The 25,267-nt window shown below is 44.1% G+C and overlaps 3 protein-coding genes across 6 annotated transcripts in view; all 3 read right to left on the bottom strand.

Annotated features, from left to right (window-relative positions):
- LOC109530880 (alpha-1,3-mannosyl-glycoprotein 4-beta-N-acetylglucosaminyltransferase C-like) lies at window positions 1-15,250 on the bottom strand. Of its 2 annotated transcripts, none has more exons than XM_019894824.1 (6): window positions 13,896-15,250; window positions 13,137-13,776; window positions 12,887-13,064; window positions 2,329-2,474; window positions 1,442-1,589; window positions 1-1,343 (listed from the first exon to the last, which is right to left on the bottom strand). In XM_019894824.1, the coding sequence occupies exons 4-6, from the start codon at window positions 2,461-2,463 to the stop codon at window positions 178-180; spliced, it is 1,449 nt and encodes a 482-aa protein (XP_019750383.1). In that variant the 5' UTR covers window positions 2,464-2,474; window positions 12,887-13,064; window positions 13,137-13,776; window positions 13,896-15,250; the 3' UTR covers window positions 1-177. The 2 variants fall into 2 exon arrangements, with proteins under 2 accessions (XP_019750383.1, XP_019750382.1); XM_019894823.1 differs by having other exon boundaries at window positions 13,137-13,529; window positions 13,639-15,250.
- Window positions 8,098-25,267, bottom strand: part of smc1b (structural maintenance of chromosomes 1B) — a 24,377-nt gene continuing 7,207 nt past the window's right edge. Inside the window, exons 16-26 of one of the 3 annotated variants that reach the window (XM_019894821.1) lie at window positions 25,021-25,162; window positions 24,555-24,700; window positions 24,285-24,438; window positions 24,011-24,109; window positions 23,776-23,929; window positions 23,253-23,407; window positions 23,023-23,174; window positions 22,373-22,442; window positions 21,736-21,846; window positions 20,944-21,122; window positions 8,098-8,107 (exon numbers count right to left, since the gene is read on the bottom strand). In XM_019894821.1, the coding sequence (XP_019750380.1) occupies window positions 20,967-21,122; window positions 21,736-21,846; window positions 22,373-22,442; window positions 23,023-23,174; window positions 23,253-23,407; window positions 23,776-23,929; window positions 24,011-24,109; window positions 24,285-24,438; window positions 24,555-24,700; window positions 25,021-25,162 (1,339 nt within the window). In that variant the 3' untranslated portion in view covers window positions 8,098-8,107; window positions 20,944-20,966. Of the gene's footprint in view, window positions 8,108-20,562; window positions 21,123-21,735; window positions 21,847-22,372; window positions 22,443-23,022; window positions 23,175-23,252; window positions 23,408-23,775; window positions 23,930-24,010; window positions 24,110-24,284; window positions 24,439-24,554; window positions 24,701-25,020; window positions 25,163-25,267 lie in introns of those variants that run through there. The other 2 variants (XM_019894819.1, XM_019894822.1) reach the window with 2 other exon arrangements.
- borcs5 (BLOC-1 related complex subunit 5) lies at window positions 16,704-20,521 on the bottom strand. Its single transcript, XM_019894831.1, has 4 exons — window positions 20,085-20,521; window positions 19,235-19,378; window positions 18,832-18,989; window positions 16,704-18,435 (listed from the first exon to the last, which is right to left on the bottom strand). The coding sequence occupies exons 1-4, from the start codon at window positions 20,140-20,142 to the stop codon at window positions 18,202-18,204; spliced, it is 594 nt and encodes a 197-aa protein (XP_019750390.1). The 5' UTR covers window positions 20,143-20,521; the 3' UTR covers window positions 16,704-18,201.

Here is a 25,267-nt window from a genome sequence, read left to right on the forward strand (position 1 = left end):
CAGTAGAAACACATTCCTGTTTTTATGTTAGGAAAATGAAGTATAAAGGGTGGATTCTGAATCGTGTTTGAAACTTATCAGAGGGGGAAAACAATTGTTGAAAAAAAAAATACACAAGAAAATATACTTTTTTTTTCTGAGTCTTGTCCGACATGACCGCACCGATAAGTGAATTGGTCACTTGACCAACGAACTGCCGGGATGTGCGGTCCATAGGCTGATGGTTCTGATTATGAGCCACTCTTTCTGGCCAGCTGTCACCACGATGCGCACACAGTCCACATCGAAACCAATCTTGCGGTCCACGTCTTGAACCTCAACCCTTCCACCTTTGAACTCCCCCAGAGTGATGTAGGAGGCGCACTGGCCGTCCTGCTTGCCCTCCGCGCGCCTCTGACCCACTTCCACGGCGCCGTGATGGAGGATGTCGTTCTTTCTGTCGTCGGAGCCCGTGGCGATCTTGATCCTGCTGATCTTGGCCGATTTGTTGAAGACCACCACGAAGAAGTCGCCGGTGGACGGCGGCTTGCCCCAGAAGTACTCGTCCACGGCGCTGTAGGCCTTGGCGGCGGCGTAGCTCTCGAAAACAGCCATGTTGGTGTAGAGCCGCGCCGGCGGGTTGTCGGGAATGTCCACCGCGTCTTCCTCGAAGTCGTCGTCCTTCAGCTTGTTCTCGGCGCCCCGGTAGGACGAGTAGTAGCCCATGTGTTGGAAGAGCGACGGCTTGAAGCGAATCACGTCCTTCTGGGCCAGCAGGCCGCGGAAGTGGATGAGCAGCCAGTCGCACGGCATCTCTTGGTAGAACATGAGCAGGAAGTGCGCCAGGCGCGGCAGGTCCCGCGCGTGGTACAGCTTCCCGATGTAGCCCAGCTTGGAGAACTCCAACATCACCCAGTAGGATCCCTCGCGGGAGGCGATCACCTTCTTCAGCGCCGTCAGGAAGTTACGAGCGCAGCGCACGTCGTCCTCCAGCATCATGTAGAAGTCGGAGAGGTTGGTGCAGAAGTTGAGCAGGAAGGCGTAGTCCACGTTCTGCTTGGAGCGGAAGCGCACCCGGTCCTCGGGGTCGTTGTAGTTTCTCTTCAGGCCGTCCAGGGACGGGTAGTACTCCTCGGGGGCCTGAATCACCAGCAGGCGGCCGGCGATGATGTGGTGCGAGAACTTGCGGCTGATTTCCCGCAGCAAGTTGTCACACCACAGCGAGTCAAAGTCGGCCAGGTGGACCACCACCACGATTTCATTCAGCTCCTCGTAGCTGGACTGGTCAAAGATGGACTTGATGGTCTCCAGGAGGTAGTTCCCGCGCTTCCTCTTCACCGACGACAGCCCGATGGTCAGGTACTCTGATGATGACAAAGAACAAACGATGGTCAGGCCGTCTGATGAAAACACGTAGCACACACAAGACGTCACATTTCCAAAGTGACATCGAACGACCCACTTTTGCGCGGCAGAGGGAATCCCGCCAGGTAGCGGTACGTCACATTAATGGTCCCGGAGAAGTTGGACAGGTCTCTGAAGGTGTGGATGTATCGCTCTGAGCTAGCGGGTTGCATTAACGTCTCACCCAGCTGGCGCTTTTCTGCCTCCTGTTGGAAAAGAAGAACATGAGCAAATGTGTTTACCCTTTCATGCACTCTTTAACCCGCTCACATGATAAGCAGTCCACTGTCATGGCCACTGTCCCTGATAGGGTTTAAAATAAAAAAAACATTTCATTCGGCACGTGATACAGGTTTCCAATTACCGTATTCTCCGCACTAAAAGGCGCACCTAAAAGCCTTCCATTTTCTTAAAATTCATTCACTCCCAAAGACGTTTTTCAACGTCTTTTCAGACTTGGTCCAGAATTGGCTGGTACTGAATGAGTTAAAAGTCCGACGCGGCTTGTGTATGGTCATTACGGTAATATTTCGACCCCAAAATGGCTCCTTGCTCGAGACATGCTGACAATGCAGAGTTCAAACTTTAGGCGATCGGTTACGCAGTTGAACACGAAAAGAGAGCAGCGGCAAGAGAGTTCAACGTTAACGAATCAATGTTATAACTTGCTGTTGGTTAAGTGAACTGCGTCGCTGCTTTATTAAATCAGTTTTACTGACATCTGATCGTTCTGTTGTCCGTTCCTTGAGCGTAGCTCCATCTAGTGGATGCATCGTACATTGCTTCCTATCACGCGGTGCGCCCAATGTATGAAAAAAAAAGACAAAATAGGCCATTCATTGAAGGTGCGCCTCATAATCCAGTGCGCCTTTTAGTGTGGAAAATACGGTCGTCAGATCGATAAATAATAATGCAAAGAGAGAAAAAAAAAAGCTAACCGCTCACCAACACGTATCCGTCCATGTCCATGTAGAGGTTGAAGAGCAGCAGGAAGGCGACCAGGAAGCCCAGCAGAGGCAGCGTGGATCTCTTCCTCAGGCAACGCATCTTGTCCGTCGACTTCCACATCAGCCTCAGCATCCCGCCTCTCACTAGCGCGCATCATGAGAAAGAATTCCACGCGTTAGTCATTTTCATGCTCATGATCGTTTTTTTTTTCCCCCCCCCATGTAGGGTGCAGAAAAGCACTCTGCAATCCGTCGATTGGTAGATGGCCGCGTGTCTGCGTTGGTGTCGCAATGGAAACGGAAGCTAATGTTCAAAAGCATTTTTTTTTTTTAATCACTATGGATAATAATCAGAAAATTGTTGGATGCGTGGAAATGATGATCCCGAGCTGTTATTCTGTGGTGCGGCGTATGTCATGTTTGGGGTGATTTTTTTTTTTCTTCCCTCCCCAATTGACATAGAAAACGATCAGCAATCATGAACGTCAAGCACACGCTTGCAACTCAAAAGGAAATAAGGAGGGATGTTTTTTGTTTTTTTTTAAGTTTAGTAAAGAACTTTCATAAGTCAACAGGAACAGAAACGTTTAAATCAACAAGTGCAGGGGAGAAATGATCTTTTTTTTTTCTTGTTGTTGTTGATCTTCTCTGACAAAACAGAAACTTCATACAATCCTGTGCTCGCTCGCAAGACATTTATATGGAAATGAAGTCACGTCCGCGAATGAATAAAGCCCCGTGTGTTGACTCGACTTTATGACACATCTCTGCCATCTTGTTTGTTTTGCATCGTCGCTTTTCTTCCTCCACTCGATCATCTTCATTTTTTTTTTTTTTTTTTTGGATGACAACAACGGCGGGTGGCTCTGAATGCCAATCATTTTTTTCGCGGTTCAATGGCGGGAAAAAAAAAGGGAGCCTCCGTCAAGGTGCCCTTCAGAGACACGTTTAATCCCCTGGTTTGCCTTGAGAGCGGCGGTGCCCCCGCGCGTGGAGGACCCCTGCGCTCTCGGCTCAGCCTCATCAAGATGGATGACGCGCTTGTTGTAAACGCAACTCGTGCGAGGTGATTGATGCTTTGGCTTTGCTTTGACTTTGCGGGCTGTCGCCTCGCTGCGGGAACGCATCCATTACGCGTTTAGCCTCGACTACGACAGGGATGGACGCAACATTGCGGACAGGCCCACACGTCAATCTACCTGAATGCTCAGCGTTGCTAAAGATGCCGTCGCGACATATCATAAGATGGTAGTTTGGCTGGGAAGAACAAATTGCCACGGCGCTCCCTGGAACGTCAACATGGACACGCGCAAAATTGTGGAGATGTCATCGCCGCACCATGTAAAAAAATTGAGGAAGGCTAATATACCGTATTGGCCCGAATATAAGACGGTGTTTTTTTGCATTGAAATAAGACTGAAAAAGTGAGGGCCGTCTTATATTCGGGGTCTAGATATTATACCCATTCACGACGCTAGATGGCGCCAGATATCATTGAAGCAGATGCTGAACTTGACTCCCCAGGCCAAAGTGAAGCCCTGCCACGAAGAATAAAAATAACAATAGCGGTAGCACGAAGAAGAAAAATAAAAAATAGCGGTAAGAAGGAAAAGAGAAGAAAATAATAGAAGAGATAACAGAAAATGGAGATACGTAGTGACAATCTGGAGAAAAGTGAGTCGAAGATCGGCCAGGTTAACCGGCAGCTGAGGAGAAGTTATGACGTCATTTACATTTCAAAAACCAGAAGCCATTCATTTACGAATGTGATTGCACTTTAGATTTGAATGAGGCAAAATAACATACTTTTTCTCTCAAAATATATTGTTATAATCAATTGTTTCAGATGTACTGTAATTATTTTCTGTATAAAAATTTATTTGGTGTTCAAAAAGTCGTTTTTCAAACTTGAATCTTGAAAAAGAGGGGTCGTCTTATAATCAGGGCCGTCTTATATTCGGGCCAATACGGTAGCCTGTCGCCAGAACGTAAACATTGGCACACACAACATTGTGGCTCAATAACATGTCAGAAATTACTGGGACCTTTAGAGACTCTCAAATGGAAACTCCCGGTTGGCCGTTCGTCTCCATCCCGACTCAACGGGCCTCAGGGCATCGCGCGAAATAATGTGGGTCAGAGCCACCACTGCCGAGGAGAGTCGATCCTCATTAGCGTCAGCCACAGACGCCCGCGACGGCTCCGCGTTTTACACTCTGCACTACAGTGACTCCACCCAGCAGCTCCATGACAGCATGTGGGGTGGAAATGGGAGTTCAGAACATTTAAAAGGGAGGGGGCAGTGTCAGGGCACATATAGACTGGTCACGAGCACGGTTATAATAGTTTGAGATTTTTCATGATAGTTAAGTTTGTATTTAATTGAGACTATTTTTATATTTGGTTACTTTTAATTTCTTTTTAGGGAAAGTTAGTTTTTATTTATTTATTTATTTATTTTTAAATGCTTTGTTTGAGTTTAGGTGGTCCAGTGGTCAACCTCACAGTGCAGAGGTACCGGGTTCAATTCCAGCTCCAGCCTCTCTGTGTGGAGTTTTGCATGTTCGGGCCTGCGTGGGTTTTCTCCGGGTACTCCGGTTTCCTCCCACATTCCAAAAACATGCATGACAGGTTGACTGAACACTCCAAATTGTCCCTAGGTGTACCGGCGTACCCCGCCTCTCGCCCAAAGTCAGCTTGGAATAGGCTACGGCTCACCGGCGACCCTAATGAGGATAAGCGCTCTATAAAAAGGATGTACGGATGGATGACAGTTAACAACATTAAAAAAAAAAAAAGAAAAAAGAAGATGCGCGAGGTGCACGTGAGCCACGAATGGTGTCAGAACAGCACGTTCACAATTCACGCTTCCACACCAGTCGGTTTCACGTACGTGTCAGGAAACAAATGTGACCCATTTTCCCCGTCAAGTGCGGTGAGGCTGCTGTTTAAAATGCAGCGTCCTCGCTCTGATGGCCTTTGGCTGCTTTGGCGAGCATCTCGCCGCAGCCGTTTGTATGTTTGTACATCCGCTACAGTGAATATGTACAATTGCGAATATGGAGTACAATGTTTCGGGCCGTGACTGCCACAGCTGCGTTGCACGCCAAGATGCGGAGACAACAATGAGTCTGGTTTCATGCGGGCCACATGACTCGGTGCCGTAATGAGATTGTGCTCGACTATGTTCGAAAATTGTAGTCCTCGGGGCGTGAGGTTCACACACAAGTTTGTCCTCGTGCTGCCGCATGGTTCGTTTCCTGGCGATTCATCAAACTCCGCCCACGGGCAATGACGAAAAGTCACTGTTGAGTTGTTTTGTTTTCCTCAATTTACCATCATCCATCTTTCTAGTCCCTTACGTGTGGTTTAATATGTCAGCAATTGGGGGAAAAAAAACTTTCAAGAAAAGGCTCATCTTTGTTTGTCCATTGAAAATCGCCATCACGGGTCTAAAAAGTCCACTTGAAACCAAAACGGCAGATTTCCCGCATCTTTTTGGGGTATTGCTTCTTCAGACTTTTTGGTGGGTCTACTCATGATAGACATTCCGAGCAAAAGTTGCTAACTGAAACTGGCTTCAGGGGACGGAACCTTACCAAAAATTCTAGGGTGCGATTATGGTCTCACTTTGTATTGTCAAAGGTTGCGGGTGAGCAAGGGATCGGATATCTCCCTGGAAGATAATGAGCCATTTTATAACAACACCAATGCACAGTGCACGGACATTTGGATTCTCAGTAATGCATCAAAATTCTGCTCGACTTTGTATCTTTGGATGCTGAATACTCCTCTGCTACTCCTCGCACCCTCATCGGTCAGACACCAATTGATTCGGTACACTGGCACCATCGGAATGAATTGAAAACATCTCGACAGATTAAAAAAAAAAAAAAATTGGGACTCTTGATAATGTAAATGCTCAGTGGGCCGGAATAAAGAATTAAGATGGCCATACATTTTCTACCTCTGGTCTAATTTGCAATTTTTAGAAAGAAACCTATGACATTAAAGCACATTTTGGTTACATTCAGCATCAATATGCTGCTTTTGAAATGCAAAAATGTGTGAGCGCTGACAAAGCATCTTCATGCAACGTGTCAATGTGTGTGTGTGTGTGTGTGTGTGTGTGTGTGTGTGTGTGTGTGTGTGTGTGTGCAATCATCAACGAGTAAACAGCCGGTTGCTGGCCCTCCCACTCGGAGACTTTTAAAGCAACTGCTGGCTTGTACGTGTTTACTTATTCATCAAAAGGTGGCGGAGGGGAAGGAGGAGTAGTAGAGGGGAGCACGCAGTTAGTTTCTCCCCTTCCAGCAATTACTCTGGTCCGGCCGATGCAGGAGGGAGTATACGTCTTTAAAAATGCATGTTACTCCGTTCTACACTTGGGCTCCGATGTCCCAACAGTGGAACAAAAATGAACCGGCCAAAGATCCAACTACTTCATATTTTGGGTGCCATTTTAGCATCATTCTGTCACTGAGTGAGTAAGTGACTGAGTAAGTAACGAAAGACAATTAAAAAGTCACTTCACTGTGGTGACAACTAAAAAGAAAAATATCCCCAGTAACCCAATCGCTAACATTTGTTTCGCGTAAATCAAGCTAGCTAGCTAGCTAATTAACTGACGAACGGTAGCTTCGTTTTCGCCCGGCCCAATTTTGATGCAATTCCCCAAACTAACAAACAAATTAACTCATTAAGTAACTAACATACTAGCAGCAAATTATTTTTTGGGTTAATCTGGCCTAATATTGGTTCAATTCTGTTAGCAACCAGCCATCTAGACAAATTATCTGGCTAAAAACCAACAGCAAAATAACATTTTCCAGTTTGCGCCCCCCCCCCCTTTTTTTTGTCCAATTCAGCGTGTCGCATGGAAAAATGAAAACGTGTTGTCTGCATGCACTCATGGAAGCAACTGCTGTATTTGAATGAATAATTCATGAGGAGATGGAGGAGGAGCTTCTTTGTCTGGCAAGGAGACCATAATAAAGATATTTTATTTTAGGAGAGCCGCTTAATGGTCCATCACTGCTGCTGCATATGACATCACCTGGGACATGCCGATCATCCATGAGTGCGGCGAGGCGGTTAGACGCCAAAGTGACATTCGGCTGTTTGCCATTGAGGACAGATGACAATGTATGCGAATGGAAGCAAGAAAGGGTACAACAGGGAAATATATGAGACATGATAAGTAGGGGGGAGAAGCAGATAGCAGTTAAAAAAAAAAAAAAAAAAAAAGGAAGTGTGATTGCTACTTTGGGAGCTTTGCAACGGGAAAAGTGAGAATAAGATGCGAGGGAAGATGGTGGTCTCCATGGCGACAAGCCCGGTAATGGAAGAGCTCTCCATCTCGCTCACATTTGGGGATGACACTTCCTGCTTGACAACAACTCAGCGACCTGAAGCATTTATGATATGTTTCGAAAAGCAACAAGGTTCTTCGGAATGAAGGAATGTGACAAAATGAGCCCCCCCCCACCCTGCCTCAATACATAAATAAATAACATTTATAGATTGAAGACATAATGATGGAATATAAATCCAGGACGGTCAAGGGGTCAGTGGACTTAGTGAGCCTTGGTCAATTAGTGGAGTCTTGTATTTAAAGCAAACATGGTGCATCAGCATTTAGCGGTTACGCTGCACACAAATGGAATAAACTGCCAAAAGGACTGATGTTGGCCCCAAGTTTAAGTTTTTTGAAATCCAGGTTAAAAACGATGCGCTTTTTTTTCGTAGCTATGATTAAGGTCTTTTTGAGGAACTCTCTTATCTTTTTTTTTTTTCCCCCAAATCATGTTCTTGTACTGTATGTTCTCTTAATAGTTTTACCAAGGTACTTTTTATTTTTCTCCTAAGTCTTCTGTTTTTTTTAATGCCTTATTTATTGCCTTTCAATGCTCTTTTGTAACTATGTGAATCACGCAGTTACCTTGTGTATGAAATGCGCGGTATAAATAAAGCCGCTTTGCCTTGGCAAGATAGTTCAAAGGAAAATGAACCTGGAGAAATTAACCTGAGTACTTCTGTCAGACGGCAAAAACAGCACAAATCAATCATCACGGCACACTTTTTTTTAAATTGACATTATATTCCTGAATTTTGTTGCCACTGAAATTTTCAGATTTTTTTTTTCGTGGTGCGATTAACACGTTTTTGAGAACGCAAACTTGAGATACGAGCGCCGTGCAGCAGCAGTGAATTCAACTCGCTTCACAACGAGCAGCAGTTTGGCACGCCGCAAACAAATAAATCTTCAAAAAACGAGGCATCAAGCTTTTTAATGCAACTCCCAGTTGAAGCTTACTGTCAATCTACACATTAAACAAAGAGAATGACACATCTATTTAAAACAACCCCGTGCCTGAGGAATGTCCCGCTATCTTAACACCCCCCCCCTCACATAATGACGTAAAAACACCTCTGAGCAACGAACGATGAGCATCGACAGTTGGTAATGACGATCCTATAAGCCACTGATAATTTAACACAAACGGTGGAGCAACACATGCAGACAGACAATATGACAATACTCGCAGGTTATCTATTTTGATTATCTGTAAAAAAAACGGCTACATTAACACCCCGCCGCAGCGGGGGTTTTGTTCCAAACCACGTGATATGTGAAATGCGAAATTGGAAAACCATATTTGAAAAAAAAAAAAATACCGCCAGGAATGTTTTTATAACATTACTATGAATTTACATTGACAAACGGTTTTGACACTTAACTCCACCCTCCTGGCTTGTCATCAATCGGCTTATTGCTCCAACGTCCAACGCAGTTCAATAGGGATCGATTTATGTCACAATTCGGTAAAACATTCTCCAAAAAAAAAAAAAAAAACGGGAAAAAATCAGGAGGGTTGCCGAGTTTGTAGTTGAGATAGAATTGGATTATTCAAGTGGATTATTAAAATTAATAAACCCAGTGCCTTTGATCTTGCTGATCCGCACAGATTAATACAGCTAAAAACGAGGATGGGATTTAAAAATGTATAACAAGGCCAAACACTGAAAACGATGACTTATCATTGCTTTTGAAAAAGAGATTTCTTATCAACATACGTCGAATACCGGCATGTTTACGTGCATGCAATGCTCATATTTTCAAGTGAACATTCTTGACAAAAATCATCTCTGAGGGGATTTGCGGTGAGAGGGGGAGGGGTGAGATTAAAACTGCCAAATGCGAATCAAAAGCGGCTTTTTGCTGCTCCTTTTTTTTTCCCCCCGCTGCGCGTTATAAGAAGATTACAACACGACATGCGACTGATGGGATAAATGCTCATCTCACACAGGCAAGCACGTCCGCACACACGCGCGCGCGCATGCACGCACGGACACCATCTTTTGAAATACAAAACTGCCAGAGGCGTTGAATGCCATCATTTTTATCCAAGATGAGACTGAGGGCAACAAGAAAAAAGGCGAGCTGCAACACGTGACTGTGGAGGGTAATACTGCACCAGACACACGCAAACTTCCTTTGCCCTGCACACACCGACACCGTACACACACGATTCTTCCGTCTTTTGAATTGAAAGCTGTCAACTCACAGCGCGCCGACCGCGTCGTTCGCAACGATGGGACGTGCTGCATTTACCAATTGCTTTTTAAGAGGAGACTGAGGGCAGCAAGAAAAACGAAAGATTGATTTCTTTTTGATTTTAATCCGTCCGTCAGCCTATAAAGAGTTCAATTTAAAACGGTTCACTTCAGCAAACTGTTCCAATTAAATTTGTGGTTGAATTTATAAAGTGATGCTGCTGATTCTGGGGGGGCTCTGCAAAATTGGTTTTGTTTGAAATTAAAACAAAGTTGAGTGACAGTTGAACATTTAAAGTGATTTTGAAAATGATGTCACGGGAAGCTATTTGCTTGTTTCAGTTTTTATTTCACTTTTAAAGACATGCTAATGATCCTCAGAGCTCCAAAACTTTTCGTAAATTTTAGAACAACATGGTCGATTAAGATGAAAAAAAAAAGAACGAAAATCAATCAACAGTTGCTTGAAAACATTTCAATAAAGTTACGTTTTTTTGTTTTTTTTTTAAATTCCACACCAACATTTCACTGAAAATGAACATTGACTCGAAATGTCATTTAAATTGGTCCTGAAAACCTGGACTCACCCCCCCCCGCCACTCACACATTTTGAATATGCTTCTATTTATATTTCATATTTATATTTATTTGGATAGTTTTTGTCTTCTACTTTGTCCATGTCATAATTTTGCTGCTGTAAATTGGGAATTTCTCCATTGTGAGACAAATAAAAGGTTTTCTTGTCTTATCTTATATCAGTTCTCGGCCTCCTTGACAATGAAATGATCAGCATCGGTACTGGCTCCGAAAAACAAAAAGTGGGTTTATGTCCGTTTTTCCATATCTCTTTGTTTCTTTTTCTCCACGAAGTGAATCTGACATGAGGATGAAAATATTTCATTTTTCATCATTTTTCATTTTTCATCAAGGATCGCATCGCAATTGATCTGGAATTATGCCGTGGCCTCAAACTGCCACCTTTCAATTACTTGAATCACCTTCTACCTTCACTGAACGTAAAAAAAAAAAAAAAAAAATTGAGCGTTCCTATATCGAGTTCATGCACCGTCTGACGGAAGAATCCCAAGGTGTATTTTCGGCTCTACTCCTGCCCTGCGAGGTAACGATGAGCAAAAGCTTATCAGCTCCGCCTGCCAGCACCTTCTTTCTTTTGATCAGGTAATATATCCCCTCCGCCGTTCTTTCATCCTCCCGCCTCCGTCACGTATTCCCACTTTTCACCGCCACGGCCAGGATAATGAAGCCTGTCGGGGGACGCCCGCTGGCCTTCCGCACCGCCCTCGCGCCTTTTGCCGCGCAATTAAACGAAGTTAAGTCCTGCTGGGAAATAGGTTGGCCTTGTCAAGCTACAAGACTTTTTTTTTTATCGTTCGGTCATGTTGTTCAAACAACCAGATAAGTGCCGCGCTGTGGACCGGGCGAGACGTCACACAGTACAAGGCCGTCACCGACCAAACCCGGCTGAATCGCTGCGCGTTTCCGTCAAGATTCGGTCCACCGGGGCAGGTCGCTGTTTGAATATTTATTTTATATTTATAAACTAGTGCTGTTTTCATTTTTGGAAAAAACAAATGTAACCAAATATTGTGGTGGTTTTGGGGGAGCTGAAATAGCAATAAAAATAATCACTATCATGTCATCGCCAAAAGGTAAGCAGAGCTGCATTTTGTTAGATGAGGAGATTCGTGTTAGCTAACAGCGTTAGCTTCTGCTAAAAAGCACTTACACTTGATTGCTTGGACAAGTTGCTTACGTCAGTCACTCCCGACCAGTGTAGCGTGCACCTTAGTGTGTGCGCCGTCGGAAAATTATCAATCCAGACATCCATTTTCGCTTATCCTGTTCAAGGTCGCGGGTGAGCTGGAGCCTATCGGAAAGGGCTAATGGCAACCTGGAGTGGTTGCTAGGCAGAGACAGACAACCATTCCCCTCACACAATGACGCAATGTCACACACACTCAGTCAGACAAAAGCACTGCGCCGTCGGTGAGTTGGGGAAAGTATCCAACTTTACTTGATCGATTCAGAAATTATTTTATCTTTGTTCGTCTATCTGTGCCGGTGACATATAGTGACAAGCTGAACAATGAAATGCTCTTCAGTTAGGTGGAAGAATTAAACTGCATAGGTGTTCGTATCACCAATTCAAATGATTTTTTATCTTATTATTTCGTTAGTTTTGAAAGGCTCAGATGTGGGAGCGACCAACAACAATGCTACTGATTTGAAATAACTTTTTTAAAGACGTACCTGAAGCCATAGCTCAAATAGATCTGCGTCATCTTCCTGGCAGACATAAAGTTGTTCATTTTGAAACAATTAAAATAGGGCTGGCCAGATTCCTATGAATCAAGTTGAGAAATATTTTATGTCAAAACAAGAATCCGACTGACTTGCAAAAAAACGCAAGGGTGGCAAAAAATGTTCAATATGACTGCATAAGTATATGGGGTACATCTGTGCAGTTTGAATGGATTTTATGTGCACAATTTCTCGGTGTTCTCTCCCAAGAACGACAAATCCCATTTTGGCCATTCAGTGGACATGCCTTCACCATTTCAGAGCAGAGACAAGGGCTTGAGTTTAATTTTTTTTTTTTCATCTTATTTTATGTACGACATTTTGTTAAATCATCCAAATGTGACAGATTCTCTCTTTATGTGCTGTGGCAAATTTACAAGACATTTATCGTTGCTTGACAGGGTCTCTAAATTTCAAGAAAAGGAGAAAAAGCAACTTACTCGCAAACAAACTTTAAAGTTCAGCGAACTGATAGCTGGTCAAACATGAACCAGCACCTGATACAAGCGCCTTTACAAGACTTAAAACTTACTGATTTACTCCCACTTCTGGTGGAAACACCTGGTAAAAACATGGCTGGTAACACGTGATGGTATTTGGCGCAAAATTGGCCCCAACACACACACACACACACACACACACACACACACACACGCACAGAGTCGGCAGTAACTCACGGCAATCCCCGCAACGCGCCGGTAAAAGCCGAGTAATGATGCTTGGCTGTCAATCAAGATGCGGATGAGGATGCTCTCGGGCGGTCCTGACGGTGCGGCGGCATGTCAGCTCTCACCCGACGAACAGGAGAAGCGCAGGAAAGCGCGATGAATCTTTTCCTCTGCGCCGACGTGGAGGCTGAAGAAGTGAGCGCAAGTCAGATGGAAGTTGGCGGAAGAGGAGGGGCGTCGATAAAAGGGGTGGTCTCACCTGAAATGATGTCCGTGACTCACGACGGGCAAGAGGAAGATGAGGAGGAGGAGGAGGAGGAGGGTGGGCGAAGGGGAAAGTGAAGCTCTCCTGTCTGGCTGCGCTGCAGCTACATCTGCTCGTCCTAATCATCTTCCTCCCTCTCTCTCTCTCTCTCTCTCTCTCTCTCTCTCTCTCTCTCATGGTGTCACAAACACAGTGTGTCTGCACCAAATGCCTCATTGGCTCATCTCCTGCTGTTTATATGTGTGTGTGTGTGTGTGTGTGTGTGTGTGTGTGTGTGTGTGTGTGTGTGTGTGTGTGTGTGCGCGCGTGCGTGTTGCATCACACAGCAGCTGTGCATCCACAATGACTTAGCATGACACCTCCCCTCCATCTTGCCCCTCAACGTTCCTCCAATTCAGAAACAGATCCGTTACTTTGTTTCGTCGTTTGCCAAAATACATTTTAAATGACTTTCAGTACGTTAGCGGCGCCAATCGTAATGTAGATGTAGATATACATTTTGGCATTGACTCCCAGGCTGGCGGCACCGCTGGTCGACTGGTTAGCACGTTTGCCTAAAAGCGTAGAGGTGCAGAGTTCGATTCCGGCTGTGTGGAGTTTCCTCGTGTCGGCATGGCTTTTCTCCGGGTGTTCCCTGTGTGTATCAAAACTGGATGTAATTTAGTCATCCACGTCCACATCCCATCCAGGACTCAGTTTTGGCCGCTGGTATGTTAGAAATAATTCGTTCCTGACACCAGGGTCACCGATCACCACTAAATTGGCCGGATGTGTTCACAATAGGAGCCGTGAAAAAGTCTCAAGGACCCATGCCAGCAATTGAAAAGGAAGTCAGCTGTTTTGGTTGTAAGTAGCCATTGAGCACTCAGCCAGATCACCTTGGAAGGAAAAAGGGAAAAAAAAAAAAGCCCCAGACACAAGTTTCATTGCCGGACACAAAATGGATTGGATGTGTTGTCATAACGACAAAGTCTCAAGGACCCGTTGCGGAAACTGGACAGGAGGAGCGGTCATTTTGGTTTGAAGCAGACATTTTGCTCTCCGTTGCAACTCCTGTAAAGTAAGAAAAAAAAAAAAACAGCCCCAGATGCCAGTTTCACTGATCAAAATGAAACTGGGTGGACGTGTCTCGCATAACAGAACGCACGAAAACGTCTCAAGGACCCGCCCTCGAAACTTCACAGGAAAGTGGCTGAGTTTTCCTTTGAAATGGTCGTTCGGAATGAATCTCGGCGCTAACCCACAGAGAATTTGCCCAAATGGGCCTAAATTGGGAAAGCAGGTATCCAAGACAGATAGGCCACGCTAAATTGGGAAGCTTTTGACCTCTGCCATCTATGAGCGGCGCATGACAACACATTTTGACCATTTCAAGGATTGATGATGAAAAAGTGGGCGTGAGGGACCGTTGCCAGGTTGTACTCATTGCAAAACCATTTTTTTCCCCCTTCCTATAAGTTTGATGTAATCGCTTGTTCTCTGTTTACTCGCTATCACGATGTTTGAAGTCACATTGTAACATTTTAAGTGCGGAAATGAGTTTCACATTCTGCAACGGATCGAAAATGAAGTAAAACGCCATCACCGATGAAAACATGGCATAGAGCGGGAACAAACAGTACGGTGCCTGCGGTGTCTGCCCCCCCCCGAGCCTTGTCGTCGCTGTCCTGAATCAGTAGGAAATTGCTTGATTAAAAAAAAAAAAAAGCACTTTGCAAAGTGCGAATTTTTCCTGGCGGAGACGTGTCTCTTAATAAGCGCGACGGGTGACAGACGGCATGCAAGCGCGCGGCGCTGATGAAGACGACAGCAAGCCCGCGCAAGCACAAGCGGCTTCGCGTTGGGATCGTGACGGCTGGCGCGGCGGTGAACAAGAGGAACAAGCGTCAGCGGCGCAGAGTGTGAAAGGAGTGAATGTAAACTAAATAGAAAATGGAACGTTGCTACCTCGTGCCTTTATGACATCAACAAGCACAAACAGCGGCGAGAAAGGCTTGATTGAACAGCAAACATGGAAGTTGCCATGGATCAAACTAATTACAATTGGAACAGTGACTTACGATCAATTTTTTTTTTTTTTACTGTAAGGTAAGGCTGGATGGTATAAGACTAAAACCTCAGATTTTTTTTCTTCATTTGCAAAATTAAAATTTCAATTCCAAACATTTGTACCTTGTATTCATCATGATGGACAAAAATGGCAGCTGTGGTGGTCTTCGCAAACGACTCGAGGGGTGACCTGAGGTTTTTTTTTCTTTTTTAAAATTCCGCCAATGCGAGCGGTTAATATTTCATAGGTGTTAATCTGGAAGTTTGCATGCGGACGCACCACGCCGCCGCCACCACCGCCGCTCACTTGCATGCTAAGCAGGCAAGGCCTGGCGGCAGGACAGCGCGAGGTCACACCCTCTCAAATTCAAGTCATGACATTCCTTCACTTAGCTTGGCTCATACCAAGTATCAGCACCCACATTTTTTTTTCACCAATGTCAACTTTCAACTCCCGGTGTCCCAGTGTACTGATTGGTGGTTAGCATGCTTGCTTCTAGAATACGAGAAGAAAAAAAGCTTAGCAAAGGAGCCGCATTGTTGTTTGAATGGTTGATCTGTTTTGGAGACCGCAAATGACCCTTTGCTTAAATTCTCATCCGATTCAACACGAGTGCGTGACAAAGCACCTCGACGGCCTCTTGCCCGCTAATCAACGAGAGAGGAAACCACTTGTCATTATTGTCAGCAGACTCAAAAGAGTGACGGAAAATTGCAGAATGCTGAGAGGAGGGCGTTCGTGTATGGGTGCTCATTTGCATATGAATGACACTGATTGTTTGTGCTTTTCTTGCTGTTTAGTCGCCATGACGGCCGCTTGTATATCACTTGTGCCGACAATAAAATTGAATCGGAATAATATAAAGCAAATTTCCAAATTATAGGACTAATAAAAGTTTTCTTATGAAACAATGTTACTGATCATTTTTGTCAAGTCAAAAGGGGAGCTTAAAACCAAATCAGAAGGACTCTGCTCTGGTGGTACCTCGAATGTCTTCAAAGTAAAATTTTGCTCTACCAAAAAAAAAAAAAAAAAAAAAACCACAGTAAAAACAAATAGTGGAAAGAATTACGGTAATCAGCTTGGCCACCGGGGGCAGTAATACAGTCTGACAGACAGAGACAAAGCAAAGGGGAAAAAAAAATACCGTATTGGCCCGAATATAAGACGGTGTATTTTGCATTGAAATAAGACTGAAAAAATGGGGGTGGTCTTATATTCACGAGAGGTGACTTGCGTCGCAACGTGCCGATGTTTTCCAAAAAGCTTGGCATGTGAACTTCGGTGCAATCAAACAAGTCAATTGATGCTCGGCGAAGGAGGAGCTGAAAGTCCAGCAGCATTTCCAGGAATGGGGACGCCCGCCATTTTGATTTCCATTCAAATGAGACGTTTAAAAAGGGGGAAATTGGATTTCTTTCATTTCACACAGAATTGCTCCGCCGGCAGATTTTGTCAAATGCTTCTGTTAATAGCCAACGCATGGTTGCGACATTTTTTATTTTATTTTATTTTTGCGTAACCTTCAAACAAGCCCCGCTCCATTCAAGGCCTTTAAAACCTTTTTTTTTTTTTTTTTTCAAATGGCACAGGCAAAGTTGCAGCTTAGACTGACACCACACAAAACCTTCTCAAATGGGAGCACACCAGCTTCAAAACACCACGCGTCGCTCACCATCAGAGCCCAAGCTAAATCCTGTAAATCCTCATTCACACCAGCTTTGAGGCCGATAAGCGCAAACCGCGCCGCCGCAACGCCTCGCAGAGCTTCGAAAAAACACGGCAAAAATAAGCCGTTTGTTCATTTGATGTATAAGATGACAATTCAGGCAAAATTGATGGTAAACTACCCATTTTTTTGAAAATAATATATATTTTGAAAATAATATGCTTTGTCTACACTTGGGGTGACTCCATACAATGGACATGTCTTTATTTTCTAGAAGTGAACATTCTCTGTCCATTAATCAACATGCTGCACTATGTGTAGCTCGGGCACCCGAACGCAATTTCATTAAGCCAGTGCATATATTCCATATCGGAAAATTCAAACAACACGTCACCTCCCAAAACAACAACAACAACAACAAAAAGTATACAATGGTGCCTTGCGAAACACATTCAAATTCATTCTGTGACTGCACATAATTGCTCATATGTCAAATCATCTTTCCCCATTGAACTTAATGCAAATGCCATTATTCCGTTCCGGCCTTCCCAAATAAAGTTAGATTTCTCCATAACACTGTCCTTCATAGCAACATAGTTGTTACGTAATTTTCTAGAATGTAAACAATTCAACAGTTTATGCATCATGACTAAGGTAATTCATTATGATCGCGCAGCTCCTTCTGGTGCATGCGCCTCGGCCACCCGGGGGTAGTACATTGAAACATTGAATTCAAAAAATACATATTAAGACTTCCTTTGGCAACTTTATTATTTTTTTAAATATACCCTTTCAACATATTTGCATTCCATTCTTTTGTCATCTGTAATGTGATGGCGGCACGGCTAAATATCAACCAAGCTTTTAATGGCATTGAGCACAAGATGACTAAATCTGAGCGGTGTTGGATGGAGTGGGGATCTCTGTGTGAAAGAGGCTTCATAAAAGATCATTGGCAGGTTTGCAGTGGTCATTTCAAAACATTGTTGAGCAACAAATAAATTAACATGGTCATGTTTGTCCAAGCTCCTTCCGTTATTCTTGAGTCAATGTCCCAAAATGGAAGAGTAGGAAGCCCGTGGAGAGAAAATCTATCAGGTCCGCACTGGGTGTATCAGGTGCGTGATTTCTCCGAGATTATACGGCTTTTAAATCCCTTAAATTCCAGTTTCTCAGGAACGTGAGGCATCCAGATTTCATTCTCATTCATGTCTCGTACTTCCAAGATTAAGTTTCGGGAGAATCAAATTCTCCCAGATGGAAGTTCCATATACAAATCAAAAAAAGGAAAAGACAGAAGCGACCTTCACCTCAGATTTCAGGGCTCCCTAGCGAGTGGCTTACTTGGTGCCCGAGTCTGCATCGGGCCGCATGCTGAAGGGCTCCAGGCGCTCGCTCTCCGGCAGCATGTTGTTGAGGCGCTCCATCAGCGGCACCGTCTGGTCGATGCCCATCTGGATGCGACGTAGGATCATAGACATCTCGTTGACCTTCTGGATCTGCTCCGCGTACTTGGCGTAGCGCTTCTGGCGCTCTTGCATGATGCTGAACAGGGTCTCCACCGAGAGGTCCATCTGGAGTACAACCGCAATTTAGAACAAGCGGAGATATGCGAGCATGTTAAAGCACGACACCGCACTCTACATACGCAGTGACACAAATGGTGGCTGAAAGTATTAACTGGCGCGAGCTAAGTATGTCGAAGTTCAGCCTGGTTTGTTCGTAGAAGTGTCTTTACCACAAGTGCATGTACATGCACACTTCCGCATGTCAGTGGGTATCAATGATCTGCACAGTTCTGCTATTTGCTGCCCGGGCAAGTCCTTATGCCCTGTAAATAGCGGTTTGATATCGGAAAAGTGCCGCACAAATAAAAGTGTCATCGATTGAGCAATATTATGAAGACGTTACATCTTGATGTGCGCATCCTATTTAGGATTTTGTAGTTCGACTATGCCGGTGCAGCTCACCTCTTTGATGCGCTTGACTAAGGCGTTCTGGTCAAAGGAGACGGCCTCGGCGCACTGGTGCAGGTGGTCCTGGTAGCGGGTGCACAGCTGGAGCACCTGCGCGGAATCCAGTCTCTCCAGACACACGCTGCTGGGGGACGTCTGACCGCTCAGCACCCCTGTCGAGGAAACAAGGAATGTGTCAAAACAACAAAATCAGGGTCAACTCGTGTAATTAATTGACGTATGGCTCATGCTGCTATACAAGCATGGAGCTGGCACATGGAGCTACTCTGGTGGTCGTTGTTGGCAAAACTGATCATCTTCTCATGTTTTGTGAACTTAAGTATTGGAACGGGCAACAAGGGTTGCTCTACAAGCCTGAATCTTCAAAAGGCAGACAATAAATAAAGATGCATTGTACCTTTCAAGAGGGGCTGGAAGGTTGGGATCTCTTGGAGTTTAATGACATCAGGGTCACTGTGGATGTTCCTCATGGACTGCGTCCCCTGAGTCACCACCACAATGTCATCCATCTTCGCTTTCTGCTTGGCGGGAGAGGGAACCACTGCAAAGACAAGTGTTCCATTTATTACCCACCAATACACAATTTAAGTCACATTTGAAGTGGCATTGAAATGGACGGGCGGCGACCCTGGTTATAAGAGTTTTGAAGTAGTCATTATAGTTGGGTTTTATTTCGTTTGGGCTTTTCCTCCAGTTAATTTTAATACATTTGAGTGCAAGTTCATTCGAGTATGGTTTGTTTTAGTTTCCATACAATTTCATCTTTTACCATCATTCCACAACTGTCCAAATGAATAATAAAACGGTTTAGATACACAGTCAAAATTATTATTCAGTCAGAAATACTTTCGGCCACTCACAGGCTATGCAATAAAGGGAGAACTATAGGAATTGAACTCACTCTGTCTGTATAGAAGGCAGGCGAGTGAATCACTTAAGGTTTAAGCAATATATAAAATTTGTTTCAACAGTTTTCATTTCTTGAATATGCCACGTCAACATTTCAACGTAATTGTGAGCTAGGGAGATGAACAAAATAACATAGGACAAAGGAAAGAGAAAATGTGAAGAGAACGAAAGAGGTCGTGACAAAACGAGAGGAAAGGTCTAATCTTGACTAGTGAACGTCAAGATTTGCACTCTGGAGCAATAGAGAAATGGATCATGGGAGCAAGGGCAAAACAATGGCAATACAAACATCATCTTACTAATAAGGAGCGTGAAAAAGAACCGAAAAACATGCTCACCTGTGGAACTGTAGTCGGAGTGTTTGTGTTCCGCATCTCCGCTCTGCTCGGCGCCCATGATTCAAATCAACCAGCTAACGTTATTGGTCAATCGGGGTAACCCCGCAAATGTTCGACAAACGAAACACCACCGACTGATTAAACGAAACCGTGCAACACCTTCTCAACTACATGAATATCGTTGCCTGACTGACAAGTTCCGCAGGCAATGAAACTCAAACTAGCTGTTTGCTAGTAATTACTAACGAAGCTAGGCGGTTACTATCTGATCTACCCGACATTTGCTGGCAATATACAACCTTGCGCACATTCCGGCTGTGGGTAACTTCTTGTTTAGGTAACAATTTAGCTTAGAGCGATCTTTAGCGTGACATTTGAAGGTGGAAGCCATTTGAAGCTGAAAGACGCCACTTCCGTAAATATTGGTCACGTGGTGGATGACGCAAGGAGCGGTAAATTGACAACAGGTCAGACAACATAGTGGTTAAACAAATTATTTATTGACTGTAAAGGAACAGAAACGTAATAATTAGCACTGGGTACAAACTGCACAACGTTACAAAGATCTGAGACCTTTTTGTGTTAAGTGGTCAACCGGCTGAGAAGGCCGCTTACGCCCCCGTGAGGCCAACTGAAGCTAAAACACACAGTGGAAACGGGCGAATTTTTTCAAACAGGTGAATTCGTTAATTTTAAGTACCAATAGCTCAAGTAGACTGAAGTCATTAAAACACACTGAAGCTCGCAGCACATTAACACACATTTCCTAGAGAACACATTTGGAATATGAAACCCTTCTGTTTCTAAAACAGGGACAGTTAAACACCAAACTTGCAAGGAAATCTAACGGAGGAGGAACTTTCTTTTTCAGCGAAAAACACTTCAATGAAACAGTGAAACCAATGAATGTGATGTAGAGCTATTTTGCAAGCTGTTCTCCCTGGCCCTGGTCCTCGTAGGTGTTCCATTGTCGTCCTCCAGAATAGGGAACGCACGCAGGTCCAACGTCAGGATATGACTAAACATACAGCCATCAAACTGGGGGAAAAACAAAACAAAAAAACATGGCATCTTGATCCTAATAAACGAGTCAAGTGGGAAATGCAGGAGCAGGCAATGTATGACCCATTCAGTCCTTTCATTCAGCCCACTGAGGAGTTACATTTCCAAGTCTTGCATTTGTAGGGGTACAATCTGAATTGATTGCCAGCTATTTGAATGTCTCACACAGATGAACAACCATTCACACTCACAATCACACCTAGGGACCATTTAGAGTGTCCCATTGACCTGCCACGCATGTTTTTAGAATCTGGGAGGAAACCGGAGTACCCGGCGAAAAGCCACGCAGGCACAGGGAGAACACGCAAAGTCCACACAGGAAGGCTGGAGCGGAATCGAACCCTGCACCTCTGCACTGTGAGGCCGGCGTGCTAACCAGTCGACCACCGTGCCGCCCAGAATCAAATAAATCATAAATCAAAATTATGTATCATCAATATTTCAAGTGTTTTTAAGATTTTACGTTCACATTTTACCTTTTTTTGTCATCTCATCTGCAAATACCCAGGCCTAACGCTCCATGTAAAGAAATGAAATGTGGCCCTTGGGCACAAGTTTGCCAATTCCTGGTTTAACATCACATTCTTACATTCGGGTAAATGCCCAACAGGGTGTCAGCCTTGGAGAAAAAATCATCCTTCAGGGAGATGACGATGACCTGCATTTTCTTTCTGGATTCCTCCCGCAGGAAGTTAGTCACCTGGAAGCACAAAATGGACGTCACATGATTTTACGAGTGGCTTTTGGCTGCTACACCCAATCATATAAAGTGACGCCTTGACTTGGGAGTACAATTGGTCCCATGAAATACTTGGTGTGCAGAGTGAATTGCGTTTAAGCTGTGTGGCAGAAAGCACAGGTGAGCATTCAGCGTGGATGTCAGGAAGCATACTTTACTGGAGCTTTGGAAAGTTTCAAGTTCATTTGGAATTCCAGTGATTGCTTCCAGATTGAAGTAGAAAATCAGAGCGATGGATTGTGCACTCAGGATTCCTCTCGATGTGTCTATATAGTGGCTTGGGTGTCTATATAGTGGCTTGTGACTCTGGCAACCAGTCCAGGGTGTACTCGCCCCTCACCTAAAGATAGGCTACAGCTCACTAGTGACTCTATTGAGGATACGCGCGCGAGAAAACGAAAGGATGGAAACATCCCTACTTGTGATATGTTCAGTGCAATTATGTCATCTTCCAAACAATTAGCTCGCTGAATGTCAGGAATCTTACCTTCCCGATGTTGGAGTTGTCAAGGGCAGCGTCCACCTCGTCCAAAATCAAAAAGGGAGCTGGACAGTAACTAAGGAGAGAGAAGTAAACTGTTGACCTAAAGAGCGCAGGTGATTTTAAAAGACAGATGGGCCAGGTCAAGTAAAAATGTGCATGTGAAAAATAAAATTTATCATTATTTATCATTTTAAATGAGTTTTTTATAATGACTATTTTTAACTGAATTAGTTAAGAATTTAATCAAATAAATACATGTAAAAATAATTTATTACCGTTTTTTTTAACAATAAATCAATAAACCGATTTTAATTAAATAAATGAATAAAAAGCATTAACAATGAATACATGCATTATAATTTACCTGAAAAAACCCCCACATGAAATAAATGCAACAATTTAATTATGTACATCATGGGTGGCCATGCGTGTGTATGCGCGTGCATGCATGGTCGATCGCGACGGTTCGTTGGCTTGAAAAGTAGCTCTTCAGTCAAAAAAGGTTGGGCACCAATGATGTAAATGCTGTCTGCCAGATTTTAAAAAAATGTAGCAGACCATATGAGGTACTTTGCCCACCTCTGTTAACTTCGTAAACCCTGTATCTGGCTTTGACTGCACTTTCCAGTTTTTTTTTTTGTCAATGATACTACCTGTAGATAGCAAACACCAAAGCCAGAGAGGCGATGGCCTTCTCCCCGCCTGATAGATTTTCCATGGACATGAAGCGCTTCCCGGGAGCCACGCAGCTGTAGTTAATGCCACCGAGATATGGCTCTTCCGGATTGTCGGCAGACAGAGTGGCCTGAAGCACATTTCATATCTTATGATGTCATCATCTGACAGCGTCTCTCGCCTTGGAGTTGCGAAGCGGTCTTCTCACCTGGGCGCTCTTGTTGCAGCATATTCTCTTGTAGATGCCGTCAATGACGGCGGACACGTGATCGAAGCACTGGCTGAAGAGACGGAAGCGCTTCGCTTTGACTTCTTCAAACTCTTGTTGGCACTTCCTGGTGGCAATCGTGCTGGCTCTGAAGGCTGAATCGGAGGCAGAAAATGCTGATTTACCATTGATGCTATTCATTGTTAAAGTATGTTGTAAATAAGTATGTTGGTAAGTTTTGGTAAGGTGTATGGTTAGCACATCGCCTCGGAGTTTGTAACTACAAAAGCCGCAACTCGCCGTGGTTTGACAGGTCATTACTGTTTTAAGATCGGAGCGGACGGAGTGAGTGAGTGAAATAAAGACACTCAAACGCAGCCGCTGCTGCAGAGCAGACATGCGCAAAATCAAATTCCGTAGTGAGATACAGCCATGCGTCGTCAAGTCATTGAATACAGAATAAATGGTACACGTGTTACAGAACAAAACCTTAACATTTATTTTTAAAAAATCCCCAAAGTACCATCTGTCACGTCTTGTAGCTTGTCCTTCACCTCCCTCAACTTTTCCTCAGCTTTCAAGTTGGGCGTGGCTGTGCGTTTTAGCTGTTCCTCTGCGGCGTGAAGAGACTCCTTCAGCCCCTCGAGATAGTTGTCGTACTCCTCTGCAGGCACATTCTGCAAACACACACATACACAATGTTAACACAGCATGCCGGTGTTAATACTAAATTCATTGATGAAAGAGTAATGTGTCACCCTGTTCTCAGCTTCCAGGCAAGAGTAGTCGATAACAAGCTGGGCCTCCCTCTCAAAGATGTGCATTGTGGTCGAAGGACTTTGAGACCCTTCATCCAGCTGGAGAGAACCAAACACATTCACTTAATTTGTACTTCGGTGCGCAAAAAGGGTATTGTGTCATAATGAGGGTATTATATATACATATCTGTCCACACACAATATAATCAGCTCCATTGACACTTGCACACATAATTAATTGGATTAGATGGTGGAAGTACAGATGTCTTTTTACCTCCATTTGGCTGATGTCATTCAGGTCACCTGACAGCAAATTGATTGGCAGGCCCTCGATCTTGCAGGCCAGTAGCAAGTTGTGTCGGACTAAACGTTTCTGTTCCAGGATGCTCTCGGCACTCATCACCTCCCGCTGAAGTTTCACCAACTCTCTGAGAGAAAACAACGTTTCGTCGTGTAAATCGATTTCACGCAGCATACACTTCATACGTCAGAAAAGGAGCAGCAATGGAGGCATTTGTTCTTCTTCATCAGTGATTTGTCTTACCTGTTAATCTCTTTGAGCAGAAGGATTTTCTCATCCAGCTCCTTTTTGGCAGACGCTACCTGCCTCTTGTTTGCCAGCAGCTGGTTCTTCATCTCCTGCAGTTTGTTGTCATTTTTTTCAACGGCCACCAGCAGCTTTTCCTCCTCCTAAAAGGTGAGCCAGAATACGAGGCTGAAAACATCTCCATCGACAATACAAAAGCAAACTAACGCATTTATTTTTTTACCAGGCCCTGGTTACTATTAAAATATTCCCAATGGCAACCCTGCCCCTGTCTGCAAGCTACTCATTCTAAGGTAATGTTGTGAGATTAGTTTGAAATGAGATTAAACTCAGTTTGTGGTATACTGTATTTGCAGTTTCAACTATTAAAATAGGCAGGTATAAACCTTTTGTGATTATACTGCTCATAATCACAGAAAAGTCTCAAAGTCGCAAATATTAACGACAGCGCATCCGTGCTAACCTTTCTCTTCTTGGCCATGTTGCTTTCTTCCTGGTCGATGGAGGACTGCATTTCACTGAGCTTCATCTTCTGCTTCTCTAGTTGACTTTGTTCATACTCCAGCTTGGCTTTCAAACGATTGCACTGGCTCTCAAACTGCAAACTGAAAGTATTTACAGTACATAGCAAATTCCCACTGAGGTAATTTAACAAAAAAAAAAAAAAAAAAAAAAAAAAAAAAAAGCCCGGAGAAGGGAGAAAAAAAAAA

This window comes from Hippocampus comes, unplaced genomic scaffold (genome assembly GCF_001891065.2).
Source record: "Hippocampus comes isolate QL1 unplaced genomic scaffold, H_comes_QL1_v1.1 scaffold319, whole genome shotgun sequence".
In the NCBI taxonomy this organism is placed as follows: Eukaryota; Metazoa; Chordata; class Actinopteri; order Syngnathiformes; family Syngnathidae; genus Hippocampus; species Hippocampus comes.